The sequence below is a fragment of the Limulus polyphemus genome, unplaced genomic scaffold (assembly GCF_000517525.1).
Source record: "Limulus polyphemus unplaced genomic scaffold, Limulus_polyphemus-2.1.2 Scaffold6257, whole genome shotgun sequence".
Lineage (NCBI taxonomy): Eukaryota > Metazoa > Arthropoda > Merostomata > Xiphosura > Limulidae > Limulus > Limulus polyphemus.
In genome coordinates this window covers 22,876-50,722 of record NW_013671867.1, presented here as the reverse complement: position 1 = coordinate 50,722, position 27,847 = coordinate 22,876, and the positions used below count along the sequence as shown (strand labels likewise).

The following is a 27,847-nucleotide window of genomic DNA, read 5'->3' as shown; positions in this document are numbered from 1 at the left end:
AGATTATGGCTATTTTGAAATAAGTTTTTAAACTTTTCTTAAAACATAGAACAGTAAATAAAGAAGTAAAGCAAACAATTATCTCTTCTAGTTACGACCTTTGTACTCGATTGCTGCTTTATGTAGGTTGCTAAGCACTTGGAGGATATGAAACAAAATATTTTTTATATATACATTTGAATAAATAAAAAATCGTAAATTACTACATTAATACCATAGAATTCTACTATAATCTATCAAGCTTAGTAACTAAGATGTATTTTAGTATAAAAAAATATGAAATTTTAAGCAAACTAGAGACACATCCTACCTTGTTGAAATATTGGTTCAAAAGAAATAAATGGTGCCAAGCTCATTAAAATGGCTGAGGAAGCCACTAGGGAACATTCTGAGCTTCCAATTCATGTCAAGTGGCTTTTCGTGAAATTTTAAGCAAACTAGAGACACATCCTACCTTGTTGAAATATTGGTTCAAAAGAAATAAATGGTGCCAAGCTCATTAAAATGGCTGAGGAAGCCACTAGGGAACATTCTGAGCTTCCAATTCATGTCAAGTGGCTTTTCGTCCGGGAATCTTCTGTCCAAATCCCATAACTTTCATCTTTCCCGTTACCATAGAGTTTTCCTCTCAACTGTCCTCATCATGTTAACCCGTTCCTTCCGGATTCGTCAACCCCCTTGACGACCTTCTCTTCCAGATTGGGACATTAATGTGGTTCTCCATTTTCTTACTCTACCTCCATTCAAATCTATTCCCTTGTGTTCCTTGTTTCACCTGTTCCTTAAGGTGTATTTCCTTCTCCTTATTGCTTTGGGCATTGACAGTCTGAATTGTTTGCCATCGGCATTACATGCACACTTTACCACCATACCTATATTCTCCTTTATCCGGATCATTCCTTCCTCCCCAAAATTTCGGCTGCTTGAGAGGGTAACTCCTTTTTCTCGCCTGTTTCCCCTCCCTCTCTGTCTCATCTCTAGTCACGTCCCGATCCAGATAGACTTCTATGTCCTGTGCATACTCATTGTTGTTATATTGCCTACACATCTTCCTTCCGTAGTTCCTGTTCCCATCTCTTTATCCCATGGTAACCCTCTTCGTCTAGAGATCTCTCCCCTTTTACCCTCACCAATTGGGTTCATCGTTTGATCCAGTTGGCTTATTCCTCCTTGTCCCCTTCCCACCATACTTTGTTCTGTATCAAATCCAACACCTCACCTTTTACCTCGCTTCTCATATTCATCGGCGTTTGGAGGAAATCCTACAGTATGGCATGTGGACCAACCCTAACATGTTCATCTCCTATTACTTACCTCAAATCACGGTTTCAGCCTCTTCAGGTTTACTTCAGACTTTGGACTACTCTGACACTGGGTAAGTCTTTATTCATACTTTCTTTTTTTTCAAGAGCCCGTTTTTCATACCTTCATTACATGGATCCCATTCTGTGGCAAGTGGTGCCTGACCAGATATTCTTTAAATCTAAATCTGTACTCTATGCCATGTTGACTAACACTTTCCTCTCCATGGCTTTGCACACTCACCTTTGAGATGGGGTGTTTCATAAGATCATTTGTAGGTGAATAACCTCATGATATTTTCTTCATAGATTGGCCCATCCCGGACCATACCACTCATGGACTTCATGGGTAAAGCAGAAGGGGATCGCTACCCATCCCTGCCATGCCTCAATTGAATAAATTGGTATGGTCTGCTTTTCAAGATAGGGTTTCATGATCACTCATTGCACTGTCTCAGGTGTCGATGTTCTTCCAGGTCTCTTAAACACATTCTCATCCCCACTTTTCTTCTACTGAAGTATGGGAGTCCTTACCACTTATCAGTTCCAAGTTGCTGGGGTGGTTGACCATGGAGACACCCTGCTGGATGGGTTCCACATAAGATGGCTATAACCATTCAGTTCAGAGTATGGTGGTGGTGTCCTGCCAGTGTAGATGACATTATATCCTCCGATTTGTGATTAACCAAACAATGGGGTGAGATGTCAAAAAAATGTGGGCCCTCATCCTACCCTCACATGGATGTCGGTACATTGTGGGCTGGTTTTGAATTTCGAGTGAACCAATCAACATAAGTCCTCACACAGGTTCAGGATTGTCTATCTTTCTCCTTGATTTCATTCTTCTGTGTTGTGGGTCACAGCAGGGATATGTAGGATTATTCCGGTTCTATTCTTGGCACTTCCTCATTCTCTCATATTACAGGGATGTTCTTGACCTTTGATGGTCCTGAACGGTTTCACGGTTGATTGCATGCAATAGACTTCCTTCTGATACAGGATGTCAAATTCCCAGATCTGTAGGTCAGAGCTAATCTTGTGTAATACCCAGGAATCAGATTGGTTCTCAATTCCACAGTTTTTGGGTTTGAGGTGAAGATAGTATGATCCTCATCCTACCCTTGTGCAGATGTAAGTACCCTCTGAGGAGGTTTTGGTTGCAGTTGACTTACCGAGTACACTCCACCACACCCTAGCCACTTTACACAATGGGACACATCCTTGTTTACCCACTTTTCTTATTGTGGGATTCAGTTACAATATCTTTTTCTGGTTAGGATGAGTTTCCTACCACATTCTCTCCCACTCAGATGTGCTCCTCTCATTTTCCGCCATGATTTCTTATACATTTCACATATGGGCAAAGAGTATACCTGGATCAGAAGTGGTGCGGTTCCCCTCTTCAGATCTGACTATCTCATCTATAGAGGTATCCTTCGAATGCTTTCAGGGGTACATCTGTTCTTCCCTCACACCAGTCCCTCCTCCTCCTCAATGTGGGATTCTAGCTAATCTTGTCAGCAGAGGGAAGCAACGTATTGAAAGTTATAAATTTCCTATACTGAAAGTGTATTTCTGATAGGTACTTCTCTCTTCTCACACTTCCCATCCTTCTCCCACTCCCCAACTGAAAAAATGCCTGATTTGAGCATTGTGCTATAAAGTACAGTTAGAGTTTTGCAGTCATCTCATTTTTCATTCATATTAGTAACATCTTTAAGCAGTTCTTGAATCTCAGTATAATCAGCTTCCACTGCTTTTGTTGCAACTGCATAAGCTGACTAGCAAGTACCATTGTGGTCATGAAAAAGTAGTACAACTGTTTCATAAAATTAAAGAATGCTACGACTGTGTGACAGCAATCAACTGTAGCCTGCCTAACTAGATTTAAAGACTGCATACAACAAGGTACATATCTGGCTAGTGGATTATTTTCACAAATTATGGATGGCAATTCATTATACTTTGTACTCATGTTAGACACATTCTCATACAACTGTCCAAAACAATATGAAATGTCAATATCCATTTTTTTTCAGGACATTGCAGAAGGGAATCAGCCATACCCTGTCTTGTATGACCATGGTTTTTGATAAATTTAAGGGGGCCATTATTTTAAATGTACTCTATCAACCACATAGCTTTGCATGCTGCCTCTTTAATGGAGCACTGCAATTGGTACTGCTACAGCAAGAAAAATACAGTGGCACTATAGCTACCCCTACTTTTGAAACTGACATTTTTTATGATAATTATTTTTTGTCAATGGATAATGTAAGATTGAAGAATGCAAATTTATTGGTAAATGCTAATACTTCATTGCTACAATAACATGATACAGACTTCTCAGAACAGCCTATCCATATTTGTGAATGATGAGAGGATAGAAACAACTCTTCAACCTTTGATACATTCAATGGTAGTAAGTAAAGAACACAATAGTAAAAAATGAATGAATATGAGGACAGTAATAACAATAAGTAAACTGATAAACCAATATGAAATAAAAAATCTCTAATATCAGAAGATATTATGTCCATTATTATTCGTGCAATTTTATTATTATTATAATTTATTATTTAATTTCAGTAGCATCAGCTTCTCCAAAATTTTATCTGTCAATCCAACTTTTTTTAGCTTCAAAATGTCACTCCCTGTTGAGAAAATGCACTCTTTAGCTGCACTCGATGGAATGGGCATATTGAAGTAAATGAAGAGAGATTTAAAAGCTGGTGAAGGGAACAAGCTTGATTATACATCTTTTGAATTAGATGGTTCTTTGCTCAAGAACAATGTTATTTGATCATTGCAAGATGAATTACTTGCCAATTTTGCTTGTTATGAAAGCACATGAAGAAGTATTTTTCATCCTTTCCCTCAGTGCTCCAAATGATGAAAAAATCACTGAACTTTCATCACTGCTGTCTTCCATCTTCTCTGAAAGTTTTTGATCATCATTTGTTTTACAGTTTCTTTCCTAGCTTTTGAAATAATCCAAATCAGTTTAAACCATGGGTGAATATCAGCTGTGAGATTGTGGATTTCATTGACAAAGACAGCTTTAAAGCACTTCTCAGTTTCTGAAATCCAAGCATTAATAAGTGACTTGCAAGTTTGGAGTGGTATATCACAAAGATCTTTCAGTTTTTGTCAAACATGCAGTAAGTGTTGGCAGAAGTAGTCCCATATTGGCTTTAGTTTCACTTGGAAGTCAATCTAGCCCTTGTGCTACATGTCCCATGATGATTATGTACTATTTGATGAAGTTTATATCCAAAAGGTTACAACTAGCAATGCCCAGCTCATTGTAATTTCTTATTGGCAATGTAAATATTCTTTTTTGGACAAACACATCTTACACTGCAACAAAACACTTTCACTTCCAACAAATTCAAAATAATTTTTCATGTAAGACCAAGGATGGCTACTTCCATGATTAGACTCACTCTTAAGAGCTTCTGTCACAGAAATATTGTCTTTTTTATTGGATTCCTTTTTATGACTTAAAATATAAATATAGCTATTATTATTAACATACAGTGCAATGAAATGTTTGAAATTAACAAATGGAAATATGTACGTACCTTTCAGCTCTTTGTAGAAATTCACTAGAAATCTTCTTTGTTTCATATACATAATTTTACATCTTTATCTTTTCACTTATAGTTTATTTTTAATTTTATTTTCCATTCTTCATCTTTTATTATTTATGCTGAAACATCTTATAATGGCCCACAGGTCATTTTACAACTGTTCACAGGACACTTGTTAGCCTGAGGGCAAAATGTCATATGTTTAGATTTGACAAGATACAAGACTAATAATTAAACGTATAAAAATTATTAAACCTTTCAAATATGAATTTTAAAACAAATAATATATAATTAAGTAATATATAAAAGTAAAACCGTAATGCAATTTAACTGTCTATCAAACTAATATGTATAAGGCATGAAACAATAGCCAAGCACTGGGGACATTAATCTCCACAATGGACACCAATGGAAATTTGCTTGTCATTTGAAAAATATTCTATTACTTACATCTTCTTTACACTGGAGAGACTAGAGATGAATTCTGCTCTTTCTGTTGGTTAAAAGAATTCCATTCAAGGACAGAAAAACCTGTTGCTTAGCAACAGATTACTTTGGAATATGAACCTGGCTTTTAGCAGATGGGGTAGGGTGATAAAATCATTTCCTAAGAATTCTTGCAGTTGAGAAACGAAACAAATGTGTAAAATTGGACCTGTACACATAGAGCTATGACTAAACTGTGGTAGAGGTACAGAGAGAGAGCTATAAGGATACATAAGCAAGTCAAACCTAAGGTCTTTCAACAATATGCATATAAAGTGACCTAAAAACTGTTTGTTTCAGAGGTTTCTTTTGTAACAAAGGAATAATGACTTGGATAATATAAAACTTTGAATTATAATGTATTTGATAATGCTAATTTTATTAAAATTAAAATTTTGAATGTAACTCAGTAACAGAAGAGTATTTAAAAAGTGTAGCATTTGTTAAAAGGTTAAATCTTTCCTTTTCCTTAGTTGTCATGGTTACTTATGACTGCTTAATTTTTCACAGTTAGTAGCTTATATGTCTTTTAAGATAATTTTTTATGACCCTTCTGTAGATTTCCCGTGACTTCTTCAGTGACGTTATTTATAATCCTTCTGTAGATTTCCTGTGGTTTCTTTGGTGATATCATTTATAATCTTTCTGTAGATTTCCTGTGGTTTCTTTGGTGATGTCATTTACAATCCTTTTTTATATATTTCCTGTGGCTTCTTCAGTGATGTTATTTATAATCCTCCTGTGGTTTGTTCATTCATATTTTTTATAATTCTTCATTTACTGTGGCTTCTTTGGTCATATTGTTTATAATCCTTCTGAAGATTTTTTGTGTCTTCTTTGGTAATGTTTGTAATCCTTCTGTAACATTATTATGACTTTTTAAGTAATGCTATAAATAATCATTCTTTATATTTCTTATTATTTCTTTGTTCATGTTGTTAATAACCTTCTATAGATTTCATGTGTCTTTCTTGCTCATGTTGTTTGTAATCTAAAGAAAAACAACCCAGCTGTAAAAAAGTGCAGCAAAGAAGAAAAAAAAGACAGCGACTAAAAGATGTAAAATCAAAATTGGCACCCTAGCTAGTGCAGTAATACTGTTGATGACATTGAAAATTTTAATAATGACAGCTCAGGTGAACATTGTGTTACCATCATCCATGTTTTATTTAGGATTCTGTAACACAATGTTTACCTGAGTTGTCATTATTAAAATTTTTAGTGTCATCAACAGTATTACTGCACTGTTGGATTGCAGATTTTGATTTCACATCTTTTAGTTGTCGTATTTTTCTTTTTTTCTTGGCTGCACTTTTTATATACACCTGGAATTTTTTGGTTTAGATATCACTACTTTTTAAAAAGCAGAATGCACAAGTGATTGTGAGGGATATCGTCATACCTTTTAATGATTAACAAAGCCTAAAAATACATATACATACAAGTGTGAGCTATAAATGCATGAATTTTACACACACACATACATGGATTTATCATGTCACGCAGCATGTGGCCTACATGTCAGTTGAATATCCACCATGCAGAGAAGCTGTAAAATATAAAGAATGTTTTCAAAGTGGCAGAGTACAATATTATATTTTACTTACATATATACAAGCTATCACACTTTAGAGACGATGCGATCTAGGCTGTAGAACGAGATGTATATGTCCTTTGCTGTTGTAGACCTGAACACTAGTCAGTTGAGATCTGATAAAAACTGGATAACAGCTGAGTTTTAAGTTGAGATCAGAGAATTCCTGTAAGTAATTTCAGAAAAATTTCATTTATTATTTGTCCTGCAGGTCTGAGCCAAAATTATCCTTCAAAAATTGCCATTCTTTTTTCTGTAATAGCTAAACTTTGTGTTTGGTTTGCATGAAATTTAGACTGATGTAGAATAAATGGTATGTTAAATGTGTATCAAATTTCATAAAAATTGAAGAGTGGAAAGTATGTTTTTAAAAATTCCTTACAATTTAGTTCATAGAAGAAGCAGACAAGGAAAATCAGACAAACTTTGGCATCTCATATCTCAGTGTTGGCTGCATGGATTTGGTTGAAATTTTGAATGTGAGGTAAGCAATATATATGAAAAATTCATGGAGGGAATATTAAGTTACAGGTAGCTGAAAATGGCAATTTCTTGATTCATATAAATAACATATTATGTGCCATACATCTCAAGTTTTTTTGCTTTTTTTTTTGGCCACATGACACACTACTGTATGTCTTGATAATTTTGTACATTTCCTGTGTCTTTTTCAGCGATGTTTTTCATAATGCTTCTGAACAATTACTGTGGCTTTTTCAATGATTTTGGTTATAATTCTTTAGTGCATTTCCTTTGCCTTCTTTAGTCACATTGGTAATGCTCATTCTGTATGTTTCCTGTGGCTTCTTTGGTTATGTTATTTAAAGTCCTTCTGTATATTTCAAATAGTTTCTTCAATCTTATTGTTTATAATTTTTCTATACAATTACTGTGGCTTTTTCAATCATCTTTATAATCCTTCTGTATATCTCCAATGGCTTCTTCAGTGATGTTTTTTACAATCCTTCTTTACATTTCCTGTGGCTTCTTTGGTCATTTGTTTATAAACCTATATGTTCAGTGTGGCTTTTTCAATTACATTGTTTTTAATGCTTCTGTAGATTTCCTGTGGCTTTTCCAGTCATTTTGTTTATAATCCTTCTATACATTTACTGTGGGTTTCTCATTCACTTTGCTTTTATTCCTTCTATTCATTTCTTGTGGCTTCTTCAGTCATATTTGTTACAATCCTTGTGAAGATTTTTCGTCACTTTTTTGATTAATATTGTTTGTAATTCTTCTGTAGATTTCTTCTTACTTCTTTGGTCTTGTTGTCCTCCTCTTGTCCCCTTTCCAGGGTCCATTACCTCTTTTTTTTCACTGGATCCCACTCTGCAGTAAGTGTTGTCCAGACAGGTGTACTTTTATCACTCCAGTTCCACACTAGCAAACAATTTAACTATATTTACTACTGGTTGCAACAGGTTCTGTAGAAATCAGGTGTTCCATAAAACCCTTTAGGAGCTCACCAGATGGTATTACCATTTTATGCTGGACCCCACTCATGGACAATCATGAGTAAAGGTAAAGAGGAACTTGCCTGTCCCTGTTGATCATTAGATTGAATAAATCATGGTCTGTTTGCTTTCAAAAATTTAGGGAAGTTGGTTCAGCTATTGCACTGTTTCCAGAGCACTGTTCCTCAGGACTCCCCAACATGAATTCCCCCCAGATTCCACTAGTGGAGCTGAGAAGTCCTTACCACACCCAGTTTATAGTCACTGGGGTGATGGACAGAGGCTTTTCCTCCAGAATGTTTGAGTGATTTCCTCCACTCTTGGAGAAGAAGGCAAAGTTCGGGGCCATCCTACTTGAGTCCCTGAATTTTTTTCCAGATGTTGGTAGGAGCGACACCAGCCTACGTGGGAACATGCTTGTAATACCAGTTCAGATTTGATGCTCAGCTATCCGGTTAGGGTGCACATGGCCCTTGTTTTTGATCAATATTGGTTTAGTTTTTTATTCATGGAGGGAGGTACACTATCTCCTCATAATTCTGAATGCTGAGTGGTCCCATCCTATAATGTTGCAGTCCAATTACCCTAGCCACCAATGTGGGATATAGGGACCAAGACCTTTTAATTCCAACTCCAAGTTGTAGAACCTTGGCTATCTGGTTGTTGCTGGCCTATAGTGATGATTACTCAGGTACTATTTTACCCTTGATAGAGGAACTAAGTTCAGGGTAAAAAGCATACCTGTTCTGGATGTGGTACAGTTCCCCCACTTGGATACCACTCTTATCTTGGTTCATCCTTGATCTATGCAGACACTTACTACCCTTACCAGCCCCTCCATGTTCTCAGTGTGGGATTCAAGCTTTAAGTGGCAGCAGAGGTAATTATGTTTTGGAAGTTAACATTTTCCTAGATTGAAAATGTATTTGCAATAATACTTATCTCTGCTAACACTCTCCCATCCTTCCTCCAAACTGAGAGCCAGTGTTAGAGATTGGGATGTTTTCAGTCTTGAAAAAGTGATAGAATTATCTGAATGAGGTGCTTATATACAGTACCAAGATAGAGGGCACATTGACGTAAGTGGAGAGTATCACGTGACAGATATCACCAAGGGCAATTGAGTGGGATATAAAAGACTGAAGCAAGTGAGAAAAAATCAGCCCAATGTCTAGATGGGCAAAGTTGAAACCCTGGCAGTTTAGTAATAGCTTTAAGTGTCAGCAGAGTTTTATTGGAAATACATTTTCAATTTAAGAAAATGTTAACATCTGGCCCATGCACCCATGACATCACCTTTCCCTTTAAGAAAAAAAGAGAGCTCTTGTCTTCTGAGACCTTAATCAGGGTCAAGATATTCCCATCAGTGATGTAAAAAAAAGTATTTTATATTATTCACAAACTCTACTTTATTAGCTGGCTGTGTTTCAGTTTTCTCTCTTGAAATTTTCTTTAGCTTTTCCTATTTTTCAATAAGCTTCTCCAATTTGATAATAGCATGATATTCTGGATGAACTGGAATTTGAGCCCTGTTTCAAAAAGCTACAGCATCCTTAATCACAAGCTTTGAACTTTCTCAAACTGCCTTCTTTAATGTTTTGCAATGGTATTAAAACATATTAAGAACTTGCCTATTTAAAATAATCTGCTTCCTATTAGTTCAGTTTCTTCTGAGCCAAACAAACAAAGTTTAGTCTTACTTCTTGTTGCAGTATCTGTTTGCATTGATGTGCCAACACAGTGTCAGCTGAAATGATACAGAAGTAATTCTCGGAACTACTGTCATGCAATACAAAATATTCCTGGATTATGTATGTATGGAATGTCCTTGAACATTCTGAATAATGTGGAAATCTCTGGAATATTACAAAATAACCCAGAACTTGCCAGAATTATTTAGAATACTCAGAATATGCAGATACAATACAAGCTATTAGATAGAATTTTAACTACTTTGATCAGTGATGTATTTATGATTTTAGTCCAGGTTTTAGAAGGTTAAAAGAGACCTCAACCTTTAAAAGTTATATTGTAGGGTAAGAAAAGTGAACTTATTTCTGAATGCCTTTTTTTAGAGAATAGGCATATTATGGGAAAGATGAATCATTTCATTCAGCTTTCACATACTGCTGTGTTTATCGTACATGCTCCTCTCATGGGAACAATCTGTGAAAACAGGCAAGTTCTGGTTAAAACATTGTTCACTATATACTTATGGCTTTGTATTAATGTTAAATTATCATTTTACATTAGTTATAGTTATCCAGACTTTTAAAACAAATTTTACGAGTTTGAGCTGAACATTGAAAATACATGTATCTTGTTCTATCAAAACTTTGAAAACAACCTGTAATTATCACATACAGTGTCAATTATAACAAAATGAAATTAACACAATAAGGTTTTTTGTGCCCTTAAAGCATCATTTCCCTCTTTTTCTGGACTACGAAGTGGCTTAAAACAGTGTGTCATGTCACACAAATGTGCTCTACATCATTCATTATGGAAACATGAGCTATGTGTTCACTGAGTGATTTACAATTTCACATATGTAATATGTATGTTGGGATTATTAGTTAGGTAAGGTTGAAATAGCAAACTGTAAATTAAGTAGAAACCTATGTAGACTGTTATGAGCTTTAAGCTATTTGGGTGGACTGTTGTAGTTTTCTGTTATTCTTTCTGTCATTCTAGAAAAAAATAGGGTAATTTAGATTTATTTCATATTTTTTTGTAGTAGTTACAAGGTTAGCCAAATTGGTAGAGTCAGTATTGAGTAAGGGTGGAGAAAATAACAGATAAAATATAGATATTTCACTGAAAAAAAAAACTTGGAATTTGTTTTAATGTTTACTGCAAGCTTACCAAATTTCAGTGTGTATTACAAGTGAGTTGATTGTGAATTTACTGTTATGACAGCAGATGTCACGTGATGCTGGTAACACGTGATGAATTTCTCGAATGATCTGGGAGGCCTGAGTGTATTTGAGGCGCCCCCTTTGTTAGATTGTGAATTGCTGTAATTTATTGCGTGCATTATAAAACTAGTTAAGTTTAAAGTGACGAGAAACGTACTGATTGTGAAATTACTGTGTGCTAAAAGTTTGTATTGAGGAAGAATAAACTGGTTTAATTAAGAAAGGACTTGTATTGCTGAAATTTCTCGGAAAGAATTTCTACCGGAAATTAACAAACAGCAGATATGCAACATTACATAATTGCTTTTAAATTTTCATAAAACCTAGGTCCTTTGAATTAAACCAACTTCCTGAACATTAAACAGATTGTCATGGTTATCTTATCGAAGCAAGTTTAATCTTGTTAATATGGCCAAGTACTCACTCCTAACTTCACTCATTAATTACAGCTAGACCAGTGTGTGTGATTTGGATCACTCAGCTTAGACTTATATTTGAATCCGTAAATTCAGGATTATAATATACATTTCCATGGCTCATAATTCAATGAGAGTAATCGAATGATTTTCTCACGACTGCTCATACTTTAAATAAAAAATTAAAATGTTAGGTAATCAAGAAATTAATGTCGCTTTTTTTAGATGAAAAAACCTAAACAACTTATATATCCAAACAAAACATTTATTAAATGAAATAGTCTCCATTCATATCGATGATGCTTTTCCATCTTACATTCAGGTTGTTAATGCCCTGATTAAAGAAACCTCTTTTCTTTGAAGCAAAAAACATATTGATGTCCTCTTTAACACTTTCCACATTTGCATATGTTTTCCATTTAAGGTGGTGTTGCAGCAAAGGAAAAAGATGGTAATCTGATGGTGCAATATCTGGAGGATATGGTGGGTGGGGAGAACTTCTAAACCCAACTCCATAATCTTGTGTTGCATCGAACGTGCCACATGTGGACATGCATTGTCATGGAGAAGAATGCCTTTCCGATTGACAAGTAAAGAGCATTTCTGATGAAGGGCTTGATTTAAATGTTCCAGTTGCTGACTATAGATCTCTGCATTGAGAGTTTGCTGTGGATTGAGGAGTTCGAAATGAATTACTCGTTTGATGTCCCACCAAATGCATAGCATCACTTTCTGCTGATGGAGTCCAGGCTTAGGGGTTGGAAGTGGTTTTTGTTAAGGACTGAGCCATTGTTTTTGGAGTTTAATATTTGCATAGGGAATCCATTTTTCATCACCGGTGACAATTCTGTCCAAAAATGGTTCATGCTCATTACGTGCCAGAAAAGACGAGGCAACGTTCACACTTTGGAAATGATGAGCATCGGAGAGTTTGTGAGGCACCCAAACACCTTCATTATGGAGTTTTCCCATATTTTTTAGATGTTTACGTATTGTTTCAAGAGAGACGTGCAATTTTAGGGCCATTTCATGAGTATGTTGCCTTGGGTTAGACTCAACAAGCATCTTCATAGCATCAATATCAATTCCAACATGTTGACCCCTGCCATCACAGTTTTTTAAGGATAAAGTCACCTGAACAACATTTGCTGAATTATCTTTGACACTTACGAATGTTCAAAACATCTCCATAAACTTCTTTGATATTCTTTGTGCCTACAGTGGTGTTGTTTCCCTTCTTGTATTCAAACAGCATTACATGCCGAATGTGTGTCTCTTCTTCTGCCATCACTATAAGGGATTAGATATACTAAACTTTACACATTATATAGGCTACACTAATGTGATGTTTAGGCGATTTGTTTAATTATTTTTTGGGTGGTAGTTAATGAAAGTGTTCCGAAACGCGACATTAATTTCTTCACGATCTAATATAAGTAAATAATGATAGAAAAAAAATTAAAAGAACTGATCACTAAGATTTAAGGAGGGGGGCTAGATACAAATTGACCTTGAGAAAACCCTAAATGTTATTAAGTATGGAAAAATTTGGTGTGAATTATTTATTTATATATTTCAATGAAATAAGGAGGTGAGTGTGTATGGTGAATCAAAACTTCCAAAATAAAGACCACCCTGATCTGTATATTTATTGTAACTTTTTCAGTTATGTTGTTAATAAATCTGTACTGCATTTCATATGGTTTCGTCTGTCATATTTTTTATTATCCTTCTGTAGATTTTTTGAGGCTTCTTCAGCCATTTTGTTTATAATCTTTTTGTACATTTACCATGGCTGTTTTCAATCATTCTTTATAATCCTACTGTGGATTTCTTGTGTCTTCTTTAATCATGTTGTTTGTAGACCTTCTGTACATTTCCTGTGGCTTCTTCAATCATATTTGTAATCATTCTGTGCATTTCCTAAACCTATTTTTTTATCATGATTTCAGTCATTAATTTTTAAAAGTAATTCTTCTGGAAATCTAATTTTTTGTGTTTGTAATTCTTTTTCTAATTTTTTCACTTTTTGATCTTTTTTTGTATTTTCTTCTTGATTCTTTACATTTTCTGCTATTTCTTCATGATCTTTCAGTTCTTTCATTACCACTAATTATATAAATAAACAATACCTGTGCCTTCTCTTTACACCATTGTTCTAACATCCTCTGTCTGACAGTTATATAGATTTTTTTCTCTGGAAAATAGAATCACTCTTACAATAATTAATGTATTTACTTCACTGATGTTAGCATCACTTACATTTTATATATGCCTGAAACCTGTGACAGCTACATGATGCAAACCTCCTTTCAGTTAACAATGGTAGAAACTTTGAGATTTCTAAATTAAAAATATAAGCAACATACATTTGTATAAATCTTATTAATTTATGTTACAAACACAGAAAATTGTGAAATGTCTGATTTCAAATAATAGAATATGCAACAGTTTGTAAATGATACCGAGATTGTATATATTATATTAAAATGATTTTGAAGCCTTATGCCATCATTACTATCATGTGACCTAATTGTGAGATTGGAATAAGATTATCATCCAACTAGGTTATGTAGAATAATTTCTAATGAACTTAGTCATGACTCAAAAGTTTGACGTACTATTGGGGACATTTCCAGTCAAAAGTTATTGGTTGTAATAGTCCTCAAAACAATTATTATATGCATTAGGAAGACAGTACAAGACATTTTGAAAACAGTATGTCATCAATCTCGTTAACCATTAATTAATAATTTAAAAAAATATTTAAAGAAGTTAAGTCATCAGTCTATTAATTATCATTTCCTTAATTCATACTTCTTAATAATTGCTTCTACACTGTACATTCTGATATGGCTTATTAACTTATGCTTACTTTTGTCACCATCTTTTATAGCTCCTGGAGTAACAGTGGTATCTTGGTTGGTTCTCATGCAACACACACATACTCAAACCTGTTGAATCTACACTATAACATAAACCCAGTAAGTCTTTTGTTAATCATGCTTGTTTAGTCCAACTTATACCAGCAGGGACTTAGTTCTGATTTTACACACATTTATTCAGTCAGTGCTGAATGTTTATCTCATCAAACCCCCAACTTCCACAAATTAATGATATTTTCATGACCTTATGCTCTTAAATTCACAACTATTATCAGTGATCGTCAACTAATACTAATTAGTGAGTGATACAATTGCATATGGTAATGACAATAAATGCCCTTATTTTTGTGACATAATCAAGACATATCCCATACAAAGACTTTGTAACAAGGCTGTAGCAGTGTTTTTGGAAACTCCATTAGATACCTTAATAATAGCACATCTGCTCACACCTAAAATAGCCAATGTCTTTATTCCAAGTGAATGTTAATCAACCCAGGGTTTATTCTAACATGCAGCTGGACAAATTTTATGCAGTAGGAAACAAATTTTTGTGAATTTGGCCTTGTAGGATTTATCAAGGAGATATGTTTTTTTTTCAAATAAATATATAACAACACATACAACAATACATGTTTATTAACACAAAATCATATATGGTTTATACAGTACAACAATACTTTTATTAAATCACAACAACAGCTGACATCATCATGTTAGCATAAGGAAACAAGTCACATTGTTGTTTTTGATATTGTTATCAATGTGTGTTTGTGATAACATTTTATAAGGAAGTCATTAATATATGACTTATTGTTATAAGTTAACAAGATAAAAGCTTTTTAGACATTGAAAGCAAAATAAAACAAACCACTTTGTATTTTGCATTTCCAGCAGAAATGTTAAAAAAGACCTCTTTGTTTTTGGCATAAATGCATACAACAGAGTCACAGAAAATGAAAATGAGTACTCTTTCCTTTCACTCTTCATAACCTTGTAGTATTTTATGACATTAATTACTTGATTAGCAAAGGCATTTATTGGCTGATATTTTCTTTGCTACCTGAACTCCTTAATCATTATATGTAATGTAGGTATACAACAGTTACATAGTGCTACAAATACAGAAAAAGTATGCGTGCCATGTGCCTTCTCTCACATTATACTGATCATGTCAACATTTCCTTTGTTTCAAAGCAGTTATGTCACCATCTGGGTGTTGTGAGTCATTTTTCTTGCAAGTCTCTGAGAAACCACCTTAACCCTTTTGCTATAGGTCATTCAAAATGCACATCTGATGACATTTTAGAGTTACATTAAAAATTTAATTAAAGTACTTTATTATCATTGTATATCAAGAAATTTGGCACATAGTTAATAAATCAAATTTTAATATTGTTTAACCTTTAATTCCTTAATTTTATAAGGAAATATTTTTAAAATCTTCAGTCTCCTTTAGTATGAAAATTATGACATTTGCTCTCTAGGTCTTCCCTTTTCTCTAATTTATTTACCACCTCCCTGAGAATTTAAGTTAACTTAAATTACTCATTGTAATATATATGCTTTGTCTTTGTTGCTAATTCCAGTCCCGACACACTTTCTACTCAGGAGTGACCTCTCGATCCTCCTAATTTTTGGCGGCTCTGCCTCCTGAGGGGTACTCCTCCACGTGAAGTTTTTCAATCTTTTATCACTTCTCAGGTTAGTTACCTCTTTTGTTTTTAGTCTCTGGTTCGTCATCCACTTGTTCTGGCTGTCATTAAGTACAGACAGGTTTACATCTGGTTTGTAATGTTTGTTTTTTCTCATTACATCAGTCTTCCCCAAATTTTTCTTCATCCATGTCACTCCAGTTCAGGTCTTTCTGACTGATCTTTCCTGGCCAGCACTGCTTTGTTTTTCTTGGCTGTTTCAGCTTAATTTGTTTCTTTTATACTGGATCGATTTTATTAACCCTTTCCAGACAAGTCATGGGTCAAAGGCCATATCATTGCATTTGTTGACTTACATTCAAAATTTTATTGAACTACTATTTTTATGAATTTATGTCATTAAGTTTGGTATGAAACTGTAAATTATAATTCAGATTTTAGTATTATACATTATTTAATTTAAAAATAAATATTAAAAGAACAGACTTAAACATTGCTTTTTGTGTCACATGGTATGTTGAATGTAGAACTGGTTCAATTTAGATGTTTGTGATATCAAAGTACTAAGTCTGTAGTTTCTTATGAATTAAGAATTCAAATTACCAACATTAACAAGCTAGAATATAAAATAAGAACCTTCTGTCTTTTCTGTTTGCTGAGATATTGTTCATGCACTGGATCAAACACAGTGGTCCTGCTCACCTCTTTCCATTTTTGGAAAAGCTCCTTTATATACACTTAATTCTATATATGGCATGTGGAGATGGGGTATTTTTGTAAGACCACCGACCACTTATCCGGTGGTGTGCAGCTATCTATATCTTTATATTTTTTTTATTATTACTTATTATATATAAAGGACTGTCACTAATAAACTACATGAGTAAAACACCTAGGAATTTTTGCCCATCCCTACTGACTTGTGATCCTTACAATCATGGACTTTCTGCTTTTCAAAATAGGGACATGCAGGTGCCCATTGCACCATCTCCAGTGTGTCTTTCCTCCTGACTCCTCAATGCATATCCCTTCCCCCCTCTTTCTTCTATCACAATGTTTTTAAATGTTTTAAATGTTTTTTTGCCTAGGCAGACCACACTTGTTCATCTCTCAGTCTTACACAAAGTGCTTCCATTGGATGTTTTCTGCTTAGATAGACCACACTTGACATAATCCATATAATACAAGTCGCTTCTCCTGGATGTTTTTTGCCTGGGCATACAACAGTTGTTGATCTTATAAACTTATGCAAGGCACTTTTGTGTTATTTTTTGCTCTTGGACCACACTTGACCTATTCAGATATGGTCTTTTAGACCTAGCCAAGTATTCTTATATCAGATTAGAGACACCTTCTTGAAATCCATCTATCATTGTGTCACCTGCTCATGCTTCTTACATATGTGGATGTCTTACGTACTGTCTGTTGTCCATGAGTGGACTCTGTCTTACATGACATGGTGCCTGTCTATTAAGTTCTATCCTATTTGTCTTACTTTGTTCATTACTGGGCGAAGAGCATACCTATTCCAGCAGTAGTGCTATACTCCACAGGTGTGCCTCCTTTTATAATTGTGGCACACCTGTTCTTTCACAGAGGTTGTTCTCAACTTGTTTGATTGCCTTGGTACCTTCACTGGCCCCTCCGCTTTTGCAATGTGGGATTCTAGCTTTGGGTGAGATGAGGTTGAACCATTTTAGAAGTTAACATTTTCTAACACTGAAGTTTGTACCTGCCAATTCTAAAAAGTGAGGTTTGTGCTCCAGTGGTAGAGGGTGCAGTGTGATTGGTGGAGGGTAGTCACATCATCAGCACACATTGCTGCAATGGTGCAAAAATGAAGTGGTGTAATAGACTAGTGTGCAGTTGATAGTTTTAGCAATGCTTAGAGGGCAGATCAAGGTTGAGATAGCTTTGGGTGATGGGAGGTAAGTAGCTATTGAAAATACATTTTCAGAGTTAGAAAATGTTAACCTAACAGATCTTTACTATCTGACTGTATGAATATTTTCACAATCATTCAACTACCTAAGTAATTCCAGTGTCACAATGTAGTTCTTATACTTGTTCCACCAACTCTTTATACTAGCTGTGGTTGTCACGGACTTCAAAATTTACAAATCCAAAATTATTTTAATATTATATTTTCAAACCTATATTCAACTGGTAAGAAGTGTATTCTTATTCAAATTGTAATGATAAAGTTAATTTAATTTTGTTTAATAATTCAATACACTGACTAAGACATGGTATTTTTTTGAAAACCTATTTTTAAATATTTCAGTGGTTTTAATGTTGTGTTTGTTACTGTGTAGATGCATATAATTTTTCCGAAATATATTCAAATATATATATGTCTTACAACTTTTAAAATATATCTTCTTGCAGTTCATGTTGTATTCATTTTGTTTGAATATTTTTGATCATACAATAAGTGTAGTCAATCTACATCATGATAAAAAGTAATAAATATTTCTATTTAATCAAGTTTTGAAATAAAGCAAGTTTTGTTCTTAATAATGTTTCTAATGCAATTAACTTTATGTCAATAAATTGTCCTCGTTATTGGATTCTTGGTATAAACTCACAGCTTTGAAATGTGACTTTTTTATCATTCTATTTTAAATTTAGATTTTATATGTATTTGTGGAGACTTTATATGCATTAGATTGTCTAACTTATTGATTAAACTATTTACTCTTATTAATATTTTGTTTCAGAACACGTTTATCCAAGTTAAAAGTGATGAACTTGATGGTACACAACAACATGAGATTATTTCCGAGTGTAGTGACAGCAATGATGATGATGATGATGATCACCTAGATATTTCAAAAGATGTTGTTTTGAGTGTGACAAAAGGAAAAGAATTTCAAAATGATTTTCAACAAATTGGCTCTGAGTTAGAAAGTTTACCTGGTAAATAGAAACATCTCCAAGAGAATTCTTAAAACCATTACATCTGGTTGAGATGAGATAGTGTTTTGTTTAGTTAAATTTTGGGAATCATTTGATGTACTTAAGTAAGGCTGTGATAGTCACATATCATTATCAGTTGTAGTCAATAGTTTTTCTGTTGCTTAAGTATAACTATTAATTATGTATTGTTTTGTATAATAATTAGTAACTAGTTTAATACTATCTTTCAGTTGATAATTTATACAGTTGTACAGGTAGTGGGCAAAAAAATAGAAACACCTGGGTAGCATGCTGGGATGTTATTTTTTAATTGATGGACGAGCCACACCTGTGTGATAGTCTCTGCTTTGCATAATATGGTCATGTATAAAAATGCTAAACAGGCCTGGTTGCCTAATCATGACTGCAAGAGGAGACCTCAGTGACTTTGTAAGAGGGGTGATTGTTGGGGTATGTTTGGCAGGAGCTTCAGTTATCATGACAGCTCAACTTAATGATGTTTCATGAGCAACAGTATCTAAGGTGGTGTCAGCATGGAACTCTGAGGGAAAGACATCATCAGTAAAGGGCAACAGTTGGTGGAAGTGCCTACTCCAGGATTGTGATGCACGTGCATTAATTCTAATTGCAAAGCAAAACAGGCAAGCAACAGCAGATCAATTGGCCACAATTTCAACCTGGAGTGAAAGCAACGAGTTTCATCAAAAACAGTCCATAGAGAACTCCACAGAACAGGATACCATAGTCTGGTTGCAGTGCAAAAATGCTAATCACATCTGGCAATGCATGGTTGCACGTCCAGTGGTGCAAAGAGCACAAGCTATGGACTGCCAAGCTGTGGTGGAATGTGATATGGTCAAATCAATCATCCTTCACCATGTTCTCTACAAATGTACGAGTGCACATGTGGTGCTAACCTAAAGAACTCTACAGCCCTGAGTGCTTGGTTCCAACAATGAAGGGTTCTGGTGGTTTCGTAATGGTGTGGGGTGCATTTTCCTGGCATGGTTTGGGTGCACTCATACCCTTAGAATGTAAGGTTGATGCCAGTCATTACTTAATGGTACTTAGTGATCATCTTCATCCCATGTTACAGCATCTCTGTCCTGCAGAGAGAAGTGTCTTTCAAGGTGATAGTGCCCCCATCCACAGAGCATGAGTGGTTTGAAGAGCATGAAACTGATATTATCCATATGTCATGGCCTTCTCAGTCACCAGATCTGAACCCAATCGAGCATGGATGGGATATTTTGGAATGACATCTCAGACAGTGTTTTCCACTTCCATCAACTAGGCATGACAAAGTGGTGTTGTATTCCTCTTGCAAAATTTCAAATGCTGGTGAACTCTATGCCACAGTGCATAAAGGCCATACTGGCCGCATGTGGTGACCCAACACCCTATTAAGTGACTTTATATTGGTGTTTCCATTTTTTTGGCCACTACCTATAACATCTGTACGATAAAATAGTCAGTGAAGAGAAATGTTTGTATCATAAAATTGATAGTGAAAAGTGACAATACAGTTGTAGTGTCTGTATCATAGAATTTTCATTGGAGAGAACCAGTACAGTTCTAGTGTCTGTATCATAGGACTGATGATGAAGAGAACCAGTACAGTTCTAGTGTCTGTATCATAGGACTGATGATGAAGAGAACCAGTACAGTTCTAGTGTCTGTATCATAGGACTGATGATGAAGAGAACCAGTACAGTTCTAGTGTCTGTATCATAGGACTGATGATGAAGAGAAACAATATAGTTTTAGTCTGTATCATAGAACTTATGGTGAAGAGAAACAATATAGTTGTAGTCTGTATCATAGGACTGATGATGAAGAGAAACAATATAGTTGTAGTCTGTATCATAGGACTGATGATGAAGAGAAACAATATAGTTTCTTTCCTTACTTGCCGCACTTCTCCAGTCATTGGCAACTTTCTCTGCAGTTGTTGTTCTTTGGCCGTCTTGTTTCCACAATGATCAGAAGAAGGAAGTTGTCCTGGTTAGGCATTGGTCACAGTTTTTAACTGATTGTTTTCTTTTATCTGGAATTGATCCACCAATGTGTGGTCTTTGTGACACTCAAGTCACAATAGCCCATTTTATTGTTTAATATTTATACAGAGTACTTTAATAATTATCGTGTGGAAGTTATGTTTAACTAGAAAAAAATTGAAGGACAAAGAAATATATTTAGATAATAAATAAATAAGTGTCTTCATAAGAAATGCTGTGTGTATAGAGTAACCTAAATAATAGTTACAGAGGCTGTATGTACAACTTACATTAGCTACGTAATAAATGTATTAGCTGTTTAGTAAGTACATAAATATAATGTGTGTAGAGTAAGCTACATAAGAAATGTAGTATGCCTGATATACTATTATTTTAATCTGTACATTTTTAGTTTGTTGTTTTAAATATGTATATGTGTTTGTTTGTTTATCAAACAACTGAAATTCTCCTACTTCATTCTGTTGCTTTTTTAATTATTGTCCTTTTTTTTCCCCTTGTCCTTTCAATTTCAAAAACATTACTTACCTGTCTGCACCACTAAGAGCTATTACATTGTGCGAAACTTCTATGGAATTTTGAGAATATACCACAAGCCTTGAATATACTCACACTCCTACACATGTCTATATGATGTACTTTTTATAATAGTTTTAGTTCTCTTCTGGTAGGTGGGCAACACAACCTTCATGTTCAGTAATCCCTGCGAGCACAAGCATGTGATCATAGGCTCATTTTTTCTTCAGCACCACTTGTATTCAGGCATGCTTTTCCTGTGCATTTAGTTTTCTCATTAGTTTGGCCCTTTTTATGATTTTGTCCCATCCATTTGTTTGCAATTTTGTTTTTCCTGTAGTCACCACATTTTTTTCTATACTATCTAAAACAAATAATAAAAAAACGTTTGTGGCCTTACCCTTTTACTGTGAATTCTTAAATTTTTATGGCTTCTATTTCCTGAAGCTGTGATGTTTTTCTTCAAGAATCCTTTCCACTTGTATCACTTGTGACTGGAGTCACATTATCTGTTCAGGATGTTACCATTATTGTGCATCAAATGGTTGGTTCCTTTCTGTCTGCTTCATATTTAGTCATGGTCCTTCATATTTCAGTTACATTGCCTTCTTTGCTCTTAGGTGATCTTGACCAGTTTTTCATCTTTCAGCCTTTTTTTCTGTTCCTTTTCTTCCTAATGAGGAACAGGTACTTTCCCCAGCTCGTTTTGCTATGCACATTACTTGGGTATGTCACATTCTATTTCTTTCATTTGTCAATTCTGATGACTTTTGGGTTTCTTTACTTCAGGAACTTCCATCTGATAATTCTCCTTCTTTCCCTCCACAGGACTTTCATGCCCATGCTGATTCCTTTCTATCCCAACTTCTCATTGATCAATATTTTTGTCCTTCATGTATTATACCTATTTATCTTGAGCTCCAATCTTTTGAGTCTCTTCTCTCTGCTTAGATTGTTCATCCTTCTTCCTCTTTGTCTCCTTTCCAACAATCTACTTGTTTCACCTTTATCCAGCTCCTCTGCTATATCTTCACGCTTTACGTTCTTAGTGAAGCACTCCATCATGACCCAGATAGTTTTGTTAGCAACACCTGCTCTTAGTTGTTTGCCACTTTGGCCTTGATTTTTTTTTTACTCTCTTTTTCCACCAGTGACACAGCAGTATGTCTGTGGACTTGCATCGCTAGAGTCTAGGTTTCAATAGCCATGGTGGGCAGAGCACAGATAGTCCTTTGTGTAGCTTTGTGCTTATAACTACAAACAAACATACTCCCTCTTTCTTTTTATATGGTTTCTTTGTTTTTGTGATCCCTCAATCAAGATGCTTTTATATCAGGTGTCAGCCTCTCTTCCTCTTATATCCATGACCTTCATATTTCCCCTTTTATTACAGACCAGGTCTTTGGGGGTGTTTCTGACTACTTAGAATCCTAAGCTGAGGCTGCTTACCAGCAATTTGACATTATTTACTTGGTTTCTTGATTTGCTAGATTGCAGGAAGCTCAGTCTTATACCCATCCTCATGAGATTATTCTCTCTCCTCTTCTTTGCACAGTTACTTCTGTTCACCATCCCCCCTCCCTCATGACTAGCTGCTATGGCTTTTGGCTGTGACCTTTTTGAAGCCAATCCTGGGCTCTGATCGCATCTGTGCTTATCTCTTTTCACTTTACCCACATGTAGCAACTCTTTTTCCATCAACCTAAGGGTTGTGAGATTTTTTTAATGATCTCTCTCTATACACTTTCACCTTTTTACTTGTTCTTTTTCCTATCTTCTGTGTCACTAACATTGCTACAAAACTATGACTTCTTTGTGACTATGACTACTATGTAGAATTACTTTTGCAAGTGATACTTTCCCCTTGGTAAGAGGCCAGTTGTATCCACACATTATTTAAGATGTAAGGCTGGAAAGTTACCTGGAAATGTTGTACAGAACACCCCATAATTCAATCTCCAATAAAGTTCCCAGTGCATATGTCTAGCTAAATAGGACTTGGATTTACTTTGAGGTGCAGATAAGAGCTCCTCTTCTCTCCACCTTTATTACAATATCTTATGTATTTCACCTTGACGGAATGGCCCATAAACCCAATCCACTCTATACATTCTAACATTCCACCCACCTTAGTGACATGCTATCACCTACACTGAATTTTCCCAATATTCTCTGTTATACTTTCTAGTGGTGACAAAACCATCACCACCAACAAAGCCAAAGCAACAAAAAACAATTTGAGTGAAGAATATTTCTTGCTTGAGAAACATTTGATCTCTATTGTGTGTTGCTGTACTAGGTGACCTTTGGTCTCATGGAAGTCACACCCTATGGGCTTACCCTTTCTGTCACTATTTTATAAAGGAGCTCATTTTTGCAACCAATAATCACCAGCCCGTCTACCATCTTCAGTGTAAGATTCTAGCTCTTTATGGTGCAGAGAGGTACGTAATGTTTCTAAAGTTGACATTTTCCTCACCTGGAAATTTATTTCTGGCAGAAGCTTACCTTTCTGCACCACCTCCCACCATTTCTCCACACTTCTGATGCATTTTGTTTGCTTCTTTAAGAATGAGTCTATGGTTATTTCTCATGGGGCAATAAATATAGGCATGTGTAGGGGTTAGAGTTTGTTCATGTCTTGTAGCATGTACAAGAAAGTCCATGACAGTTTTTCACCTAGTAATAGCTCCTAGTGGTGTAGAGAGGTAAGTATCTATCTGAAATACCTTTTAAAGTAAAGAAAATATTAATTTTTATAAAATATACTAAAGGTCAAAATATTGACATAAGTAAAATATACTGGCCTTATTTGTTTCTGTGAAAATGAAATCCACTAGGGATCAAATAAAAGTTTTAATTTATTAAAGGAAATAACTACTTTAGGTTAACCAACATAAGAAAGGTATGTTTACCTCCTTAATCTTGTTTCCTTCTTTGCCTAATGTGTATTTTGATAATGGGCACTTTAATTTTTCTTGTCTTTTTATGTTATTGTACTTTATAGATGCAGTAATATTAAACAAAGATTATTTATTATATTCAACAACTTTTGATTTTAGATACAAAGACATATGAGAAAAACGTGGGTGGACATCATCTAAAAGAACACCAGAGGATGCATAGTGTGGAGGAAAAACATACTTGTGTGGTATGTGGTAAAATATTTATAGGTGAAAGTAACCTCAGAAGTCATGAGAAGATGCACGCTGGGAAAAAATCATACAGTTGTACAGTATGTAGTAACGATTTTGTAAGTAAACATAACCTAAAAATTCATGAGAAGATACACACTGGAGAGAAACTATACAGTTGTGAAGTATGTGGTAAAGAACTGGTAAGTAAGGTTGGTCTAAATATTCATGAGAAGATACACACTGGGGAGAAACCATACAGCTGTGTTGTATGTGGTAAGCAATTTGCTAGTAAAAGTAACCTAAAGAGTCATGAGATGATACATACAGGGGAGAGACCTTACAGTTGTGTAGTGTGTGGTAAAGAATTTGTAAGTAAAGGTAACTTGAAGAGTCATGAGAAGGTACACACTGGTGAGAAACCATACAGTTGTGTAGTGTGTGGTAAAGAAATTACAAGTAAAGATGGTTTAAAAATCCATGAGAAGATACACACTGGGGAGAAACCATTCTGTTGTGTAGTATGTGGTAAAGAATTTGCAAGCAAAAGTAATCTAAAGAGTCATGAGAAGATACACACTGGTGAGAAACCATACAGTTGTGTATTATGTGGGAAAGAATTTGCTAGTAAAGGAAGCTTAAAAAGTCATGAGAAGATACACACTGGTGAAAAGCCATACAGTTGTGTTGTGTGTGGTAAAGAATTTGTAAGCAAAAGTAATCTAAAGAGTCATGAGAAGATACACACTGGGGAGAAACCATACAGTTGTGTATTATGTGGGAAAGAATTTACAAGTAATAGTTACCGAAAGTGTCATGAGAAGTTGCACAATGGGGAGAAACCATACAGTTGTGTTATATGTGGCAAAAGATTTGTATGTAAAAATTACATAAAGATTCATGAGAAGTTACACACTGGAGAGAAACCATACAGTTGTGTAGTATGTGGAGAACAATTTGTCAGTAACAGTTACCTGAAAATACATGAGAAGATGCACACTAGGGAGAAACCATACAATTGTGTTGTTTGTGGAAAACAGTTTGTCAGTAAAAGTTACATAAAGGTTCATGAGAAAATGCACACTGGAGAGAAACAATACAGTTGTGTGGTATGTGGAAAACAATTTCGAACAAAAAGTAAACTTGAAATACATGAGAGGATACACACAGGGGAGAAACCATACAGTTGTGTAGTATGTTGCAAAGAATTTATAAGTAAAAGTAACTTAAAGAGTCATGAGCAGATACATACTGGGGAGAAGCCTTATAACTGTATTGTGTGTGGAAAACAATTTCGAACAAAAAGTAAACTAGAAATACACCAGAAGATACACACTGGGGAGAAACCTTACAGTTGTATAGTATGTTGCAAAGAATTTATTAGTAAAAGTAACCTAAAGAGTCATGAGCAGATACATACTGGAGAGAAGCCATTTAGTTGTGTTGTGTGTGGAAAACAGTTTCGAACAAAGAGTAAACTAGAAATACACAAGAGAATACACAATGGAGAAAAACCATTCAATCATGTAATATATGATAAATAATGTTGAAGAACTGTTCTATAAAGTTACCTGAGAATACACACTGTGAAGAAGCCATATTAATGTGGAATATATGGAATAGAACTTAAATAAATTTTGATATAAAAGTATAGCAAAGATCATACACAGGTGAGAAACCATACACTAATGTGATGTGTAGCAAGATTTGTAAGTAAAAGTCCTATTAAAAGGACAAATTAGTGGGAAGATTTTCTAAAGCTGTGTTGAACTAAAATATTTTATTGAATATTTTCCCAATTAGCATTTGTGAATATAGTATTAGTAACATGCACAAAGCAACCTGTCTAAATAGTAATATAACTGATGTAATATACTGGTCTAAGTGTATACAATATCTAAAAACAGAATTCATCATTGAGTTTCATTGTCATTATCAATATTTTCAGCATTTTTATTATACAGAAAATCTACAGCTACATGGTGTATGTTAGAAAATCAGCAGTGGTTGTTGTATTTAGTTCTAAATAAGTACCTGTTACTTACAGTTATATTTCTCAATTGCATGTTAGTGCAAAAACTAATGTATATGTTACCAACACAAAAGTTTCACTTTAATATTTGTTCTGTTGCCTTTGCATTTCATTAATCACCATCTGTTATTCTAAAGAACTTCTAGATTAATAGTGTAATGGATTCCTGTTATATTTGTTAGCTTTTTTTATTGTCCTTCATTAAATAATGTTCTTACATTTATAAAATAAGCTTTTGCAAATGATGTTATGCTAGTCTGTTATGAAAAAAATAATTCAGATATTGAGCATTAACTTAGACATTGTTTACTGTGATGCACTACAAAATAATCAGTTTTAATCAGGAACTGTTTAAATCATAATGTAACAAGAAATTCTTTTTTATGGTTACTAACATCTAGAAAACACAGTAAACATAATGATTAATATATCCAAACGCCACTACCTTACCCATTAAGTACTTAACTAAGAAATTGTTTCAAGTCGTAAAATAGCAGTCATGTGAATTAGTTGTATTTTGAATTATGTAACATTATTTGTTTTTTAGTGAACTTAAAATTAAGTATTATGAATACAATTTTGGATTTACTAATACACCTTGTGATAGTAATTAGAATACAGACTGATATACTTTTCGTATAGAAAGTTATATTTAAAATTGGACTGAGAAGTTTTACTTTGCATTTTTTCTCAAAGATTACGTAATATTCATACGACAGTGGAAGTAACGTGATGAGTTTCTCGAATGATTATAAATTTCCTAGTGCATTCAGCAAGCCCCCCTTTTTTAGTATATAAGCCTGGCAGATAAAGCCTGCGGGATGATTGATTGAAGAGAGATAGATAGATTGAATAGATAGATCAAAGAGATTGATTGAAGAGATATAGATAGATTGAATAGATAGATCGAAGAGATTGATTGAAGA

General features: G+C 34.6%; 1 protein-coding gene across 4 annotated transcripts in view; it reads left to right on the top strand.

Annotated features, from left to right (window-relative positions):
• The window catches only part of LOC106473536 (zinc finger protein 27-like), a 28,599-nt gene extending 1,790 nt beyond the window's left edge, over positions 1 to 26,809 (top strand). For 2 of the 4 annotated variants that reach the window (XM_022401951.1, XM_022401950.1), the window contains 3 exons: positions 7,364 to 7,458; positions 19,026 to 19,224; positions 24,818 to 26,809. In XM_022401951.1, coding sequence (XP_022257659.1) covers positions 24,874 to 26,433 — 1,560 coding nt within the window. In that variant the 5' untranslated portion in view covers positions 7,364 to 7,458; positions 19,026 to 19,224; positions 24,818 to 24,873 and the 3' untranslated portion in view covers positions 26,434 to 26,809. Of the gene's footprint in view, positions 1 to 7,363; positions 7,459 to 14,662; positions 14,750 to 19,025; positions 19,225 to 24,817 lie in introns of those variants that run through there. The other 2 variants (XM_022401952.1, XM_022401953.1) reach the window with 2 other exon arrangements.
• The last annotated feature ends 1,038 nt before the right edge of the window (positions 26,810 to 27,847 follow it).